Source organism: Pituophis catenifer, unplaced genomic scaffold (genome assembly GCF_029215685.1).
Source record: "Pituophis catenifer annectens isolate HBS135680 unplaced genomic scaffold, rPitCat1.0.hap2 SCAF_1, whole genome shotgun sequence".
In the NCBI taxonomy this organism is placed as follows: domain Eukaryota; kingdom Metazoa; phylum Chordata; class Lepidosauria; order Squamata; family Colubridae; genus Pituophis; species Pituophis catenifer.
Window position 1 is genome coordinate 333,190,077 of NW_027256881.1, and position 17,607 is coordinate 333,207,683.

The window sequence follows — 17,607 nt, forward strand, 5'->3', positions numbered from 1 at the left end:
TTCAAGGCCATCGTTGGGGTGATCTGGGGTGGAGATGTACAGCTGGGTGTCGTCAGCATACTGGTGGTACTTCACCCCGAAACCACGGATGATCTCGCCCAGCGGCTTTACATAAATGTTGAACAAAAGGGGCGAGAGGACCGAACCTTGTGGCACTTGTGTTGAAGTCCACAAGTCTTAAAGTTGCCAAGGTTAGACACCCCACCCCCACCCCCGATCTAAAAGGCTTCATTGGAGGGAAAGAAAAGCTAATTTGAATCCATGTACCCCCCTCCCCTTCCAGAGACATCTCTGCAGGAATGTCTTCAAAAGGACAGAGTTCAAATTGAAAGCAAACAATTTTCTCACTTTCAGGAAAATTTCAAATGGTTCCTTTCAAGAGGTTTCCGGGCCAAAACAAATAACGGGGAGTATCATTTCTCTCTTTTGCTGCAAAAATGCTGACGTCAAGGACATCATTGGGAGTGATAAAACAAAGGCCTTCCCGGAAATCAGATGTTGAGTCTTGCTGAGTTCATGGTAGAGTAAAAAACAGCATTAGATCTGAAGAAAGGGAGCTAAAGATGGCTGGTTCTTCCTTCTGGCCCTTAATTGTTTTCCTGAGCATCTTGTCCGTATCTGGTGAGTTGATTAATACACTTTTATTACACTTGGCTCACTGTAGCTTTTTTTGCTGCAGCTCAAAAGTTGTGTTTATCTTACTTTTTTCTCCTTCCTAGCATTTTTCCTGCAAGCACAGGGTCTGCTCTTTTCAGATGTATCTTTCTTATCCATGGCTTAACCCATGGTTAGCTGAATTATGGTTTATACAATTCACCTACTTTTCTGAAGCAACAACAAATTGTGGGGATTATTTTTGCAACCGCAAGCTAGTCTAAAAGCTAGGTAGATATTTTATGATTTAATTTGTTGGATAGTTGGAAGTAGTCTGTTCTTCAACAATTATGAGCAAGAGTAGGCTTCTTTTTGTATTCCCCAAATAATGAATTTTTAGAAGGGGCAGACATTAGATTTACCAGGCTATCTTTTGCATATTGGTGGATTTGAAAAAAACAGATTTTAAGCAAGTAACAGTGCTAGGAGATGCAAAGGAAAGTTATGGCAGGCATGGGCTGATGGCACACCTTGAAATATATAGCAGTTGTGTGCATTCACTGGAGGGAAAAAATATTGCAACCACGAATCACACAGGAAGCTACAAGCAACTTCCAGAGAAATAAGAATAACAGCCAGCTCAGTTTTTAAAAAGAAATGGCAAGAGAGCTTTCCAAAATACAGGTAGTCCTTGAATTATGACCGCAATTGAGACCAAAATTTCTGTTGCTCAGTGAGACAGTTGCTAAGTGAATTTTGCTCCATTTTACAACCTTTCTTGCCACAGTTGTTAAGTGAATCATTCCCCATTGGCTTTGCTTGTCAGAAAATCGCAAAGGTGATCACATGACCCTGGGACACTGCAACCGTCATAAATATGAACCAGTTGCCAAGTATCTGAATTTTGATCATCTGACCATGAGCATGCTGCAATAGTCATAAGCGTGAAAAATGGTCATGTCACATTTTTCAGTGCTGTTGTAACTTTGAATGGTCACTAAATGAACCGTTATAAGTCGAGGACTACCTGTAGTGTAACTTTGCTCACATGCTTTCTCCAGTTTTTTCATCCTATGTAGCAGTGGTGGGTTGCCCCCGGTTCGCACCGGTTCTATGGAACCAGTCAGTGGTGGGATTCAAATAATTTAACAACCAGATCTCTGCCTTAATGATTTCCTCCAACAACCAGTTCACCAAACTGCTCAGAAAGTTAACAACCGGTTCTCCCGAAGTGGTGCGAACTGGCTGAATCCCACCACTGGAACTGGTAGTAAAACCAGTGGGAGGCTCCACCCACTGACCCCGACATCATCAAAACGCTTCTGGGCATGCGCAGAAGCTTCTGCGCTTGTACCCAGTCCCACTGTGAACCGGTAGTAAAGGTAAGTAGAACCCACCCCTGCTACGTGGCTGCTGATATTGAGACATAAAGGCTGGACTCCGAAAATTTTAAATACCCTTCCTTACCCATCATTTGAATACCCAAGCTATAATATAACTGTACAAAATTTGCCAAATTCATGGAGGAATTTCTCTAGCAATGTGTATCAGCCAAGAAGTAAATAGAACCTCCATGAATGGAGGTAGTCTATCTCTAAACAGAGTTGGCGATATTTAGAGGGAAAAGACCAATACCAGACCCTTTTACTTTAATCAAAATATGGGGGTAGGGGTGGCTCTTTTATATATACACATAGGGGTGAAATCCAGCAGGTTCTAACAGGTTCTGGAGAACCGGTAGCGGAAATTTTGAGTAGTTCAGAGAATTGGCAAATACCACCTCTGGCTGGCCCCAGAGTGGGGTGGGGAGTGGAGATTTTGCAATGGGCTTTTTTTTTAAAAAAAAAATACTTTTCAGCCTATTTTAGGGACTGCATTGCTGTTTTCATGTGTTTATTTTTTTCAACAAGGAGTGGGGTGGGAATGGGATTTTGCAGTATCCTTCCCCTGCCACACCTCACCAAGCCGCGCCCACAGAACCGGTAGGGAAAAACTTTGAATTTCACCCCTGTATACATATACATATACATTATAAAAGAGAAGGCCAGAATAAATGGAGCATATTGTAAAATTGATGGATCTTTGTCATGCAACTAAAAATGTCATTTTCCCCTAGACGAATGGGCTTTAAAAAAAAAAAAAAACTTTTCAGCCTATTTTAGGGACACATGCTGTTTTCATGTGTTTATTTTTTTCAACAAGGCAGGGAAAAAAATGTTTTTCCAACACACGGACTAATTGCAGGTCTAATTGGACCAGCGTAAGGGGAGAAAAGAGGGTGTTTGATCCAATCCTGCAGCATTTTCATGTCCTCCTCCACCACCGATTGGTGGCCACTGGGATTTTGAACTCCATATTCCTTTCCCACCGGCCTATTCAATTATATATTGAAATGCGGTCCTGTGTGCATGTTCCTGCCTGGCTCTAGGGCAAAAGTAAAGTGGTTTTCCAGGATGCAGGCTAAAACACAGCCTTTTCTCCCTCCCAGCGAATCGTCCCAGGGGCCGTATCCTGGGGGGATCAGAGAGTGCCCCTCATCACAGGCCTTACATGGCGTCTCTGCAGGAGAACGGGAAGCATCTCTGCGGAGGGTTCCTGATCGCTGCTCAGTGGGTGCTGAGCGCAGCCCATTGCTTGGAGGAAACGTAAGTGTGGGATTTCTTCTCTGGTGACCGGAGATGCAAAGCTCATTTTGAATACAGATAAACCTCTCTTCCCCACTCTGTGTAAGAGCAGGGAATCGGTCCAGCAGCCAAGGATATAATAACCAGGCCTGCCTCTTCTTCTGCCTTAGACCAGCTTGAATGTTTTAGAAATTAGCAGGCAGGCAGGTGTAACCCACCACAGAAATCCACTCCTTTGCCTAAAAGAAGGCAACCATTTGGTTGTATCTGCTGCCTTCATTATTGGCAGTTGTTCAGGGAAGAGGAAACTCTGGTCCATATAAAAGAAAAAAAGAAGATGCATGTTGGCAGATACAAATCCAAATCCATTATTAGGAAATATCTTACTGGTTTGTAGACATGGACACAGTCCCTTCCCCTTCCCTCCCTCCTCCCTCCTTCCCTCCCCCCTCCTCTCCTTCCTTCCTTCCTGCCTTCCTTCTTTCCTTCCTCCCATCCTCCCCCCTCCTCTCCTTCCTGCCTTCCTCCCTTCCTGCCTCCCTCCGCCCCTCCCTTCCTTTTGAGATGATGTTTAAAGTTTGAATAGCTACAGAATATTCTTAGAACGAACAGGAGACCTTATACCAGGGGTGTCAAACCAGTGGTGGGTTCCTCCCGGTTCGGTCCGGTTCGGCCGAGCCGGTAGCGGTGACGATATGATGTCACCGAACCGGTTCCTCCCCCCCGCCCTCCCACCCCCCCCACCTTATTCTTACCTTTTATTTGGTCCCACCTCCAATCTATTGCTGCTGCCTCCTGAGTCCCAGCTGATGACTAGAGGGAAAAAAACTGTTTAAACTCTTGCCGCGGGGCTTCAAAGGGCCGTCCTACAGCTGATCAGTGTTAAAAGCAAACAAATGAGTCAGGTCGTAAGTGCGAGGACTGGTCGTAAGTGCGAGGACCTTCTAGAAATGACTGACCATCTAGCCATGCCTACCTAGTCACATGACCTCCAAGCCACATCCACAAAATAAACCACGCCCACAGAACCGGTAGTAAAAAAAATTAGAACCCATCCGTGTCAAACTCAATTTCATTGAGGGCCACATCAGTGCTGTGGTTGACCTCGGTGTGTGGGGGAGGTGCATGGCCAACTGAGTGGGCATGGCCAGCTTGACGCCACTCACTGGGCGTGGCCAACTGGGTGGGTGTGGCCATCTGGGTGGGCGTGGCCAGCTTGATGCCACTTCCCAAACTCCTGGCATGTTTCCTCTTTGCATTGGGTAGACTGGGTCGAAGCGATGTGGGTAGACCGGGATAGTCCCACGGGCTGGATCCAACCACATCATGGGCTGGATCTGGCCCATGGGCCTTGAGTTTGACACCCCTGGCCTTTACCATTCCAGACAAATGGCTGTCTAAATCTCTTCTTAAAAACCTCCAGTGGTGGAGCACCCACAACTTCTAGAGGCAAGGGGTTCCACTGATTAATTGTTCTCATTGTCAGGAAATTTCTCCTTAGTTTTAGGTTGGATCTTTCTTTGATAAGTTTCCCACCCATTATTTCTTGTCCGGCCCTCAGGTGCTTTGGAGAATAGGTCGACCCCCTCCTCTGTTGGGCAGCCCCTCAAATATTGGAAGATCGCTATCAAGTCACCCCTTGATAGCAGTCTTCCAATTGATTGTTTCAGAGGGCAAACATAGTTATGCAAACACAGCCACTCTGCATGTAGTGTATTCAGCAAAACTGTTTATGTAAACGAGCCAGACTTTAGCCCATGGTGCAAACTCAGCCACTCCGATATGTAGTTTGGTTGACTGATAAGGTCCCTTTGATTAACTTTTTAGATCATAGCTAAACAAGCTATATCATATGCTGATATGGAAACCAATTTCAAGAAGTTGTGGTACTTAGTTTTGACTCAGTATACTTAGATCTCTCGCTTTTTTTATCCATTTATCTGTAAGCCGCCCTGAGTCTCCGGAGATGGGCAGCATATAAATCAAATTAAAAAAAAAAATTGACTTTCCTTCTTGATCAACTGTAATTCTAACAAAAGAGAATATTTGTAGCTCAGGGTTGAAATGAACGGTCCTTGGTGCTGTCTAAGACATCACTAGCACTGATGATGTTAACTAGGACATCATTAGGAGCCTGGTGGTGCAGTGGACTAAACCAGTGGTCCCCAACCTTTTTATCGCCGCGGACCAATCAGCCTTTGATAATTTTACCGTGGCCCGCTGAGCGCGCGCAGGGGTGGGGGCTTTGGGCCACACGTGCGTACCTGCGCGGGGCTCTCTTCTCTGGAGCCTTTGCGCACGGCCCAGGAGCTTTTGCGCACGGCCCAGGAGCCTTTGCGCTGCAGCGTTCATGTCCCCCGGCCGCTGCGCGGCCCGGTGCCAGGTACTCCACGGCCCAGCACCGGTCCGCGGACTGGGGATTGGGGACCACTGGACTAAACTACTGTTAAAGTAGTATTTAGCTGCCAGCTGCCTGCAATTACTGCGAGTTCAATTCTCACCAGGCTCAAGGTTGACTCAGCCTTCCATCCTTCCGAAGTAGGTAAAATGAGGACCTGGTTTGTGGGGGCAATAAGCTGACTTTGTATAAAAAAGAACACCGCTTTGGGGGGGGGTCAAAAGCCCTACTAAGCAGGTATATTCAAAAGTATGAAGGCTATTGCTTAACACATTGTAAGCTGCCCTGAGTCTCCGGAGAAGGGCGGCATATAAATCAAACTAATAAAATAAAATAAACTAGTTGGGGTAATGAAACGTCTGTAAGAAAACAACCAAGCTCAGACAGCACTAAACCCTTCAATTCTAATTTTATTATGTTTAGAATCACAAGTAAACTGAGAACAGAGCTGAGCAGATTCCATTGAGGTTTTAACTCTTTACATTTCCACATTTATTTTGAAACATGCATCAATCTAAAAAATGATGGAAGATATCATTCTTCAAAGGGTTGTATGAGAAGGATGCATGACAGAGACCTGTTAACATAGAGGACCCTGATTGTTCACACTAACCACAATCTCCGGTGCAGGAACAATGGGACGCTTCAGGTCCTCTTGGGGGCCCATTCGCTCTCAGAAACCGAACCGAACAAGCGTCTGTATGGAATCCGTCGACTCATTTCTCACCCAGGGAGCAGCGAAGACACCATTCTCCATGATCTCTTGCTTATCCAGGTGGGTATTCCACGGCTGAAATCAATTTTGCCTTTTAAGAAAATGTAATGGCACGTGGGAAGGATCGGACGAAGAGGTTCTCCCTAGATAAGAGGAAGCAAAGTCCACAGCTGTATAGTGATTGGAGCAAGAAGCTCAGGTGGGATCCCCCCCAAGTTATCAAGCTGTAAAGGTAACAGCAGGACAATCGTACTTCATACTACATGTACAAGATTCTACAAATAGTCCTTGACTTACAACCACAATCGAGCCCAAAACTTGTGTTGCTAAGCGAGACAGTTGTTCAGTGAGTTTTGCCCCATTTTATGACCTTGCTTACCACAGTTGTTAAGTGAATCATTACAGTTATGTTACTAACACGGTTGTTAAGTGAAACTCGCTTCCCCATTGACTTTGTTGGTCAGAAGATCACAGAAAGTGATCACATGACCATGGGATCAGGAGTGAAATTCAGCCGGATCTATCCGGCTCGGGTGAATCAGTAGCGGAAGCTTCACTCGCGCATGGCGCATGCACATTTGCGAACCAGTAAGGAAGGTAAGTGAATTTCGCCCCTGCCTGGGATACTGTAACTCTCATAAATACATACCAGTTGCAAAGCATCTGAATTTGTAATGTTGTACATCATCATACATTGTGCTATTTCAGTGCAATAAAATCTGTATAACATGATTTTAAATAATTAACATGCCATTATTTAAAAAGCTCATAGCGTTGGAAATAAAAAGAGAAAAGTAAAATTATTTTCAATATCAATTGCCATTTAGGATGTCATTATTCCAAGCATAAGATTATTTAATTTTTCATCCAAAGCTGAATACAGTATAAGGTTTAAAAAAAGATGTAATTCATATCAAAGTGTTAGCTATGTAATTATAATTTTAGTCTTGAACTAATTACTTAATAAAGCATTAACATCTCTATTGTTAGTGTTTGTGCATGTTGATAAAAGGAAATAAATAATTGATGAAGCACATTTAACAAAAGTTAGAATTCCTTTTTTTTCTTTTTTGTACTGTTTTGTGCAAGGTTTTGCAGGAACATGTCTAAATCTTACTAAACCATTATACAAAATGGAGTTTGGTGCAAACTTAGGTCCTGTTTTATCTTCTCACTTTCAGGACCAACTCCCTTTTTTTACAACCCTTTAATCCCTGTTTGGGGTAGAGTCAGGTCAATGGATGGAGCTGAGTCTTTACTGGACAGATCTCCTTCTGGACACCATGTGGAGTTCGCAGCAGATATTTTTTTCTCTGCACACTAGGAAAGAAACATGTTGCTACCTGAAATTGATCTCTCAACCTAACACTTATCCGTTCTTCCCGTTTTATGGCAATAGAATATTGGCAATTGGGGATCAAATTTCTCTGCCCGGTTGCTGGGTGGGCATGGCCGTGGTGGGCGTGGCCTACTTGTCCTCCTGCAGCATGGGGGGGGCGTTTTCACCCTCCCCAGAATCCAGAGGTTTTCCTCGAGCCTCAAGGAGGGCGAAAATGGGCTACCCCAGGCTCTGGAGGCCCCCCAGAGGTCAGAAACGAGCCTGTTTTTTGGACTTCTGGTATTTCCAGTAGGCCCATTTTTCGCCCTCCCCAGGCTCTGGAGGCTTTCCTCAAGCCTCCAGGAGGGCGAAAATGGAGGCCGGAAACAGGGCCATTTTTGGACTTCTGGTACTTCTGGTAGGGCCGTGTTTTGCCCTCCCCAGGCTCCAGAGGTTTTCCTCAAGTCTCTGGGAGAGCAAAAATGGCCTCCCCGGGCTCCAGAGGCCCTTCGGAGGCCAGTTTCTGGGCTTCCGGACCTTCCAGTTGGCCCATTTTTCACCCTCCCAGAGCCTCCACGCAGGCTCTGTACTTACCTGGCATCCAAAACGGGCTGTGTGGAGACTCCTGGGAGGGGTGGGATAGGATGGGCGGGGTCAGCCAGTCTTTGCAACAGCTGCTTCGGTGAACCAGATCAAAATTAACATCCGGTTTTCCCGAACCGATCTGAACTGGCTGAATCCCACCCCTGCTTCCAACTCTGTTAATCTGAAGGAATTGATATCCTGGATGCAGTCTGCTTCCTTCATCTCTGGTTCTCTCAAAATTAGCTTGCAGAGCCCGCGGTCCTTGGGTCACATGTGCAGATCCTGCCATATCAGACTGTAAACAATGATGTCCCTGAACATACTCGGTGTGAAGTGGCCGGCTGGGGTATTACTAGCAATACGGGAAAGAAAACAGACAAGCTGAAGTTCGTGCAACTTAGCATCATCGGTCGAAATCAATGCAATAGGAGGCAATACCATGACGGCAGCGTGACGGAGAACATGATGTGCGCTGAATCCAGAAAGAAAGACTCCTGCAAGGTGATCACAGGGCTGGGGGAGAGGGGGTGGGGAGGGGGGAAAGAAAGAGGCCTTCTTTACCATGCTACTCTAGGGTGAAGCAGAATCTTGGAAACTCCTCGGGTTGAATTCTCAGCCAAAGTTTCAGTGAGTTAATTAAGGCTTCCCATTGCCCTGAACTCCGCAGCCTTTTCTCATTGTAAACCATACTCTTCCTCCCCTGCTTTCTTCTCACGACTTCTCACATCTGGTTATTTGAATTGAAACTTGTTCAGGTTAAACTGCTTCTGAACATGGATGCTCTGTTGCAGGTAGCAAGCCTGCCAGGTTTCATTCGCCACCCACAGGCTGCACATAATATATTCAGCCATACTTTATGTTTATGTGGCTCACAAGCTCTCTGGAGAGCCTGCTATTCTCTCTCTCTCTCTCTCTCTCTCTCTCTCCCCTCCCTCCCTTCCTCTCCCCCATCCATCCATCATCTCTATCTATCATTTATAAGGTGACCAGATTTTAACATTGGTAAAGAGGGACATTGTGGGCGTGGCTTATTTTGTGGGCGTGGCTAGCTGGTCATGTGACTGGGTGGGCGTGGCTAGCTGGCCATGTGACCGGGTGGCCATGGCTATGTGTATAGGATAAGGTGAACAGATTTTAACATTGGTAAGAAGGACACCATTGTGGGCGTGGCTTATTGTGTGGGCGTGGCTTGGAGGCCATGTGACTGGGTGGGCGTGGCTAGCTGGTCATGTGACCGGGTGGCCATGGCTATGTGTATAGGGACTACTCAGAGGGCTGAAAAGTCATTTCTGACTGGTCCTCACACTTATGACCATCCTCACATTTATGCCCGTGCAGCATTCTTAACAACCATGTCACTCATTTCACAACTGCTTCTCTTCACCATGGTGACAAGATAGGGCAAAAATGTAAAATGTGAGGACAGTCGTAAGTTCGAGGACTGGTCAAAAGTGCGAGGACCAGTCAAAAATAACTTTTTCAGCCCTCCAAGTAGTCCATATGCACAAAAGGACTAACCAGAGGGCTGAAAAAAGTCATTTCTGACAGGTCCTCGCACTTTTGACTGGTCCTCACACTTATGACCATCCTCATATTTATGCCCGTGCAGCATTCTTAACAACCATGTCACTCATTTCACAACTGTTTCTCTTCACCATGATGACAAGATAGGGCAAAAATGTAAAATGTGAGGACAGTCGTAAGTTCGAGGACTGGTCAAAAGTGCGAGGACCAGTCAAAAATAACTTTTTCAGCCCTCTGAGTAGTCCATATGCACAAAAGGACTAACCAGAGGGCTGAAAAAAGTCATTTCTGACAGGTCCTCGCACTTTTGACTGGTCCTCACACTTATGACCATCCTCACATTTATGCCCGTGCAGCATTCTTAACAACCATGTCACTCATTTCACAACTGCTTCTCTTCACCATGATGACAAGATAGGGCAAAAATGTAAAATGTGAGGACAGTCGTAAGTTCGAGGACTGGTCAAAAGTGTGAGGACCAGTCAAAAATAACTTTTTCAGCCCTCTGAGTAGTCCATATGCATTAAAGGATACAGCAATAGAGACGGATGAAGGAAGGGAAATTAGAGTAGGAGTGAGGGTAAGAGAGGGAGGAAGAGAGGAGGAGAAGGAGAAAGGAAGAGGAAGTAGGGAGGAGAAAAAGAGGGTGGGGGGAAGAGAAAGTAAGAAGGAAAGAAAAGAGAGAGGTGGTAGGTTTGAGGAGAAAGACTGCTGTACAATAAAAAAGATGAAAGGGAAGAAAGCCAACCCCAAGCAAATATAAAGATATTAAGATAATGAATTGTTAAACTTTAAAGAATAAAAGAGAACAAATATGAATAAATAGCAATAATTAGAAACACACATACAAACATACAATGTATTTTCTTTGAACAGAATAGTTGGCTGGTTCACAAATTTAAACAGCGTTTAGTCATTTCAATTAAATTTACAATTTCTATATTTCCTTTTTGCCATATTTATTCCTCATCTATTTTTTTAAAAAACCAATATTACCCTTCATCCTCATCTCTAATCTTAATCAAATTCAATTTTTCCCTTCTATTCTATATTATACCCCTTCCCATTGTCATCTATTTTTATATCCATCCTCACATTGGTTAATTATGTAATTATGTAATACAGTTCTTTAATACAAATTCAACATTTTAATATAAATCAATTAGTTATATAACTATCTTTTTTGTATATTAATCAATATGAACATGAATATTCCAATTATTTCCATGCAATCCAATTTCTTACAAATCAATTAATTATATTTACCAATAATAATAAACCAAATAATTTCCCCCATATATTCCTCCAAACCACAACTTAATTGCTGGGTCGCCCGCCCCTCCTCCCATCCGCGCAGCATTAGCCTACCCTAGCCCAGGGCTGGGCAATTGTGGCTCTTTTACAACGTTTGGACTTCAACTCCCGCCGAGCCCATTCTGGGGAATTGTGGAGAATTCTGGGAGTTGAAGTCCACAAGTCTTAAAGCTGCCAAGGTGGGAGACATCAAGCATGAGGCTGGCCAAGTATCCTCCTTGAGAGACAACAGTTGAACATCAGGAGAGCTGTAAGAGGGCAGGGCTACATTTGGAAATTTTCGCATTTTTGCAGGTGGTGCATTACGATCTGGTGTCTGCAATGGAGAGCAAAATCCGGCTTCTTCCCTCCGCTGTAAGGGCGGCATCAGGATTCCACCTTGGTATATTTGCAGCACAAGGCAGCCCTCCTCTCCTGTCGCTTGGGACTCGGAGCGGTAAACAGCGTCTGGTTCGGGGAGCAGCCGGATTTTGCTCTCCATTGCTCTCTCGGCCCCCTGCAAGCTCTCGTCTCTCGAGGAGCGCTCCCTGAAATGGCGCGGGAAACTTTGGTTGGGCTTCTCGAGAGACGAGAGCTTGCAGGGGGCCGAGAGAGCAATGGAGAGCAAAATCCGGCTGCTCCCTGAACCAGACGCTGTTTACCGCTCCGAGTCGGCAGGAAACGAGGGCGGCCTTGCGCCGCAAATATACCAAGGTTTTTTTTTTTAACACTGATCAGCTGTAGGTCGGCCCTTTGAAGCCCAGCGGCAAGAGTTCAAACAGGTTTTTTTTCCCTCTAGCCATCAGCGGGGACTCAGGAGGCAGAATGAAAAATCGGGACTTTTTTAAAACGCCGCGGGACGCGGGACAAATTGCTCAAAAGCGGGACTGTCCCGCCAAAAGCGGGACGTCTGGTCACCTTAATCATTTATCATCTATCTACAATACAAAATATCCAGTTCAATACAGAACTAGGCATTGGACAGCTTATCACATCAACAGCCCAGGTGGAGAGAAATATGGGAAGGAACATTCAAACAGACTTTACTAGGAAATTCCTCTTCCAATTTCCAACATTTTGTATGAATCCTAGGCGGGCCTTCAAGAGGTAAATGCTGGCTAGGGGAATTCTGGGAGTTGAAGTGCATGCATCTTAAAGTTGCCGAAGTTAAAAAAAAACACTGCTCCAAGTCAAAACTCACATTAGCTGGAGGCAGGGAAAAAGCAGCCACCCCCAGTAAGAAGGGAACATTCTCTGAACTTTTTAATTTGTGGTTTCACGTTGTTCTTATAATAAATAATGTCTTCTGCCCTCTGGTTGATTATTGATTCATCTAAACACCATTCTTTGTGACCTGGGTCCTGTTAATCAAGACAAGCCCTTACATTTAATTGCAGAAGAAGGACAGTAGAAATCCATACCAAAAAACTGTATATTAGAAGAAAAACACAGTATGTTACAAGGGGTGTCAATAAATCTGTTGCCCTCTTCCAATCCTGTGAGGTTTTTTTTTAAATAAACTTTTTTACTTCTGAAAAGGAAATGCTTTCTTGCTGCAAATTTTTAGCAAAGTTACTAGTAAAAAAAAAAAAAATAGCATTCCAAAAATCAAATGGAGGGCTTTTCTTTTTTTTAAAAAAAAAGACACAGGGAAACAAAACTGGACAACCAGGAATACACACTGCACTTCATAGGTTCAAAATATTTGGCAAATATTTTCTCTACCGCATCTTTACAAAGTAGGTCAGTGATAGGAATAGATGGAACCTCTCATGGAAGGTGAGATTTGAAGCAAGGTATTACTAATAATAGAGACCCGGTGGTTCAGTTAATGTAATGAAGTGGGCTCTGATGGATGACCACTGGATAACTTTCTATTCACTCTATTCTAAAAAGCAATGCATCCGGCTGGAAAGAGTACAAACTCAGCCAAGGTCCTTTTGGTTCCTCTAGGAGGCCTCTAAGTTGTCAGAAGAAAGGAACATTCTAATGACATACAGCTTAAAGGTTGGTTAGGTCAAGGGGATCCACATGAGTTAAAAGTTGTCCATCGTCAAAAGATAAAAGAGATGCTTCAGTAATCTACAAAAAAGAATTATGATTGTTTTGCAAAGAAACTCTGTAATGTCAATTAAAATTGATAAATGTATAGGACCATATGAACTGCTGACTTCAAAAGAATCCTTTGTCTAGAAGGGTATAAAACCATTGTACCTAATTCCTGTCTTTGTTCAACGCTTCATGTACAGAGCCTTGAACCTATTGCGCAATATATAAAATCTGTCTCTGATCAACCCAAAAGTTGTGTTTGTCTTATTAAATCCACAACACAGTGGCTAAGATGTTGAGCTTGTCGAGCGAAAGGTCGGCAGTTCAGCAGTTCGAATCCCTACTGCCGTGTAATGGGGTGAACTCCCGTTACTTGTCCCAGCTTCTGCCAACCTAGCAGTTTGAAAGCACGTAAAAAATGCAAGTAGAAAAATAGGGACTACCTTTGGTGGGAAGATAACAGCATTCCGTGCACCTTTGGCGTTTAGTCATGCCGGCCACATGACCACGGAGACATCTTTGGACAGCGCTGACTCTTCGTCTTTGAAACGGAGATGAGCATCGCCCCCTAAAGTCTGGAACAACTAGCACCTATGTGTGAGGGGAACCTTTACCTTTACCTTATTTCTAATAATAGTAATATTAAAACTGGGACTGACTCTGATTTGCTTCTCAGGGAGATTCTGGCGGACCTATTGTTTGCAACGGCATTGCTGAAGGCATCGTGACTACCGGCTCCACTGTTTGTGGCAATTGGCGGAAACCTGGGATTTACACCCGGACTGCTCCCTACGTCTCATGGATCACCAGCACCATAGAGTCTAACAATTAAGTCATAAGAGGGATTGCTTGGTAGCTCTCAATGCTGAGGCTTCAAGATGCAGAGGGGGATGAGATTGGACAACCATTTGTCTGAAATGATGTAAGGGTTCCTGCCTGAGCAGGTGGTTGGACTAGAAGACCTCCAGTGTCTCTTCCAACTCTATTATTCTGTTATTCTGTTCTCTTAAGAGGTTCAGAAAAAAATCTCTTTCGCTTATGGAGATGGGCTCTGCTTTTTTTCTTTTTCTTTTCATCAAGGGGCACCTGTACACCAACCAGCAATGCTTACCAAGAATTATTGTCAGCTTGCAAAAAATAAAGAAATATATGGAATGCAGATGGCTGCTACTTTTGTCCTTATTTAAGACTCAGAGAGACTGGAATCCCGTTCCTCATACCCAATCTCTTATTTGAGTGGTGGCTAATTTCAAAAAATGATTTTGTGTGACAGATTTACCAGCCTATGAGTTCTGAGTATAATTCCTGACGGCTTCAAAGTGGACCAGGGCAGAAAACCCTGGAGAATTCCTGCCAATCAATGCAAATCATACTAAATCATACTGGTTGGACAATTCTGGGAGTTGAAGCTCACACAATAAAGTTGCCATCTTAAAATCAGAATGATTTTGATTCATACCCTATATCAGTGTTTTTCAATCTCAGCTCCCACAATTCCCCAACCAGCCATGCTGAGAAACACAGCTATAAGTGGCTGAGAAATTGGTCCAAAAAAGTTTTGGGGAAGGCTAGATATATTTTATTTTATTTTATTTATTTTATTTATTAGTCATATTTCTATGCCGCCCACTCTCCGAGGATTCTGGGCGGCTTACACCAAAGACAGTATACTAAATAGCATATTGCCCCCTAACAATCTGGGTCCTCATTTTACCCACCTCGGAAGGATGGAAGGCTGAATCAACCTTGAGCCGGTGAGATTTGATCCGCTGATCTGCTGAACTAGCAGTCAGCTGAAGCGCTGCAGTACTGCACTCTAACCACTGTGCCACCTCGGCTCTTTTTAGAGACTGGATAGACCTGTTGCTTTAAATTACAGGTAATCCTTGACTTTCAATTATTGGTTTAATGACTCTGGGAGTTGAGGGTGCTCTATGGAGGTTTACAAAAATACAGACTACGGGATTTGACCAGAATGATATAAGATCTCCTGTCATGAGCAGGAGGTTGGATTAAAAGACTTCTTCCAGCCCTACGATTCTATGTTTTATCACAGTACAAATTCACAACAGCCTTGGAAAAAGTGACAACTGTACTTGCACTTATGACAGTTGCACCATCCCTGTGGTCACATGATCACAATTCAGGCACTTACATTTACAACCTGTTGCAGCATCCTGCAGATACATAATTATGATCCGTGACCCTTTTTTGCCAATTTCTTGCAAAAAAACTACCCACTGGGGAAGCTGGATTTCCTTAATGTCTGTAGTGATTCACTTAACAATCACCATACCAATTGTTGTGAACTCTGATCCAGCTTGACTTAGAACTACAATGACGTAACAATGGTAATTCCAGGCCCAATTGCAGTTGTAAGACAAACGTCAAGACAACCACCCACCCTGTTGCATTGTATGGCACTGAATGCTGGGCAGCAACAACAAGAACCGAAAGCCATGGAAATGCAAATGCTCCGTTGGATATAGGACCATATCACAAATGACACTATTTGACAGCATTTTGGTGTGGCACCAGTGGTGGGTTGCTCCCAGTTCGCACCAGTTCGCAAGAACCGGTAGTAAAAATTTGTAGTAGTTCGGAGAACCAGTAATAACATTGGCTGGCCACGCCCCTGAACCAGTCCCCGGCCCGGTCACCGCTCGTTTACCCCGCCCACCTCATCAGAGGCTTTTTTTTTTTTTTTACTTTTAAAAGCATTTTTTCTACAACCTCTTCGGCCGATAAAATGCTTTTAAAAGTTAAAAAAAAAGCCTCTGATGATCGCGTGGCTCAGCTGGGATCGTCAGAGGCTTTTAAAAGCATTTTTTTCTGCAACCTCTTCGGCCGAAGAGGTTGTAGGAAAAAAAATGCCTTTAAAAGCCTCTGGCGATCCCAGCTGAGTTGCCTGATCGGCAGAGGCTTCTAAAAGCACTTTTTTTCTGCAACCTCTTAAGGTTGTAGAAAAAATGCTTTTAAAAGTAAAAAAAAAAAAAGTTGGCCATGCCCACCCAGTCACATTACACCCCCACCAAGCCACACCCACAAAATAAGCCACGCCCACAGAACCTGTAGTAAAAAAATTTAGACCCCACCCCTGTGTGGCACCAATTATAAAGATGAGAGAAGCCGGCTCCGATGGTATGAACATGTTCAGAAAACAGCACCTTCCACCATTGCCAAGACTGCCTACCAATGGCCGGTGACCTCGCAGGCATCCAAAACAGAGGTGGCAAGACACCATCAACAAAGATATGCAAGTTGCGGGACTGAACCCTGGAGACGCAACTGACCGTGCAAAGTGGCACTCAATGATTCGAAAAGCCTGCACCTGCAGAAATACGCTAGGAAGAAGAAGAAGAATTATAGTCGTAAATTGAAGATTATATGGATGTAAGTGCAACTCAGTTTGTCAGGCAGGATTACTGTACATATAGATGCAGTTTTCTAGAGGCAAGCATTGACTTCTATTTTCCACTAGAGGGTGCCCACGTATTCTGGAATCCAAAAATCTTTCTCTTCTTCATATATATATATATATACTACCTACTATCTCAAAAGAAAATCGCTTTACAATAAAAATGTAGAAGAGGTTTCTCTTTCCTTTAAAAACCGGGACAAACTTTTGCCACAGTTCCAGGCCAGGTTGGCTGTTGGCCTGATTTCCAACTGGAAATGGTAATGAAATTCATTTAGCTTACATTTAGATGTGAACTTACTTAAGGTTGCAAACAAATACCCAAACTGGAAATTAGGCAGTGGTGGGATTCAGCCAGTTCGCGCCACATCGGGAGAACCGGTTGTTAACTTTCTGAGCAGTTTGGCAAAATGGTTGTTGGAAGAAATCATTAGAGCAGAGAACCGGTTGTTAAATTACTTGATTCCCACCACTGAAATTAGGTATTATTAAAATGCAATGTTCTCCAAACATTACAATACAGGAACATGAAAAAGGAATCTGTTAGGAAAGACTAATGTAAAACGCACATTTTAAAGAAATATGTATTATGCAAAATTATTTCTTATCTCTGGTATTTCCTCTCTTTTTATGTTTGTCCTCTTGGAAGGAAGAGAGGGATGGAAGAGAAGATTGTGTTTGTAGGTGTGCATGTGTTAGAGAATGGCTTGTGTGAATGAAATAGAATGGTTGGTGAAAAGAAATATGCATCAGGTGAGCTACTATTTTTATGAATTAAGGTTGTGGTGTTGTTAGTTGCGAAGTCGTGTCCGACCCATCGCGACCCCATGGACAACGTTCCTCCAGGCCTTCCTGTCCTCTACCACCCTCTGGAGTCCATTTAAGCTCACGCCGACTGCTTCAGTGACTCCATCCAGCCACCTCATTCTCTGTCCTCCCCTTCTTCTTTTGCCCTCACTCGTTGCCAGCATTAGGCTCTTCTCCAGTGAGTCCAGTGAATTAAGGTACCGTACTTTATTTTACAGGTCATTAATTCGATTTTTAATTTGGATGTGACTCTTTCTTAGTGTTATCTCTAGCAGGTTTTGT

The 17,607-nt window shown here is 43.9% G+C and overlaps 1 protein-coding gene across 1 annotated transcript; it reads left to right on the forward strand.

Moving 5' to 3' along the window:
• The first annotated feature begins 490 nt into the window (after nt 1-490).
• Nucleotides 491-14,259, forward strand: LOC139316750 (complement factor D-like). Its single transcript, XM_070943602.1, has 5 exons — nt 491-621; nt 3,083-3,239; nt 6,247-6,391; nt 8,478-8,735; nt 13,777-14,259. The coding sequence occupies exons 1-5, from the start codon at nt 564-566 to the stop codon at nt 13,930-13,932; spliced, it is 774 nt and encodes a 257-aa protein (XP_070799703.1). The 5' UTR covers nt 491-563; the 3' UTR covers nt 13,933-14,259.
• Nucleotides 14,260-17,607: the final 3,348 nt, after the last annotated feature.

Excerpts from the sequence above, each read along its gene's own strand:
- LOC139316750 (XM_070943602.1), top strand. The coding sequence starts at position 564 with ATGGCTGGTTCTTCCTTCTGGCCCTTAATTGTTTTCCTGAGCATCTTG. Across the intron at positions 3,240-6,246 it reads GCCCATTGCTTGGAGGAAAC|GAACAATGGGACGCTTCAGG; the intron begins GTAAGTGTGGGA and ends TCTCCGGTGCAG. Across the intron at positions 6,392-8,477 it reads ATGATCTCTTGCTTATCCAG|CTTGCAGAGCCCGCGGTCCT; the intron begins GTGGGTATTCCA and ends TCTCAAAATTAG.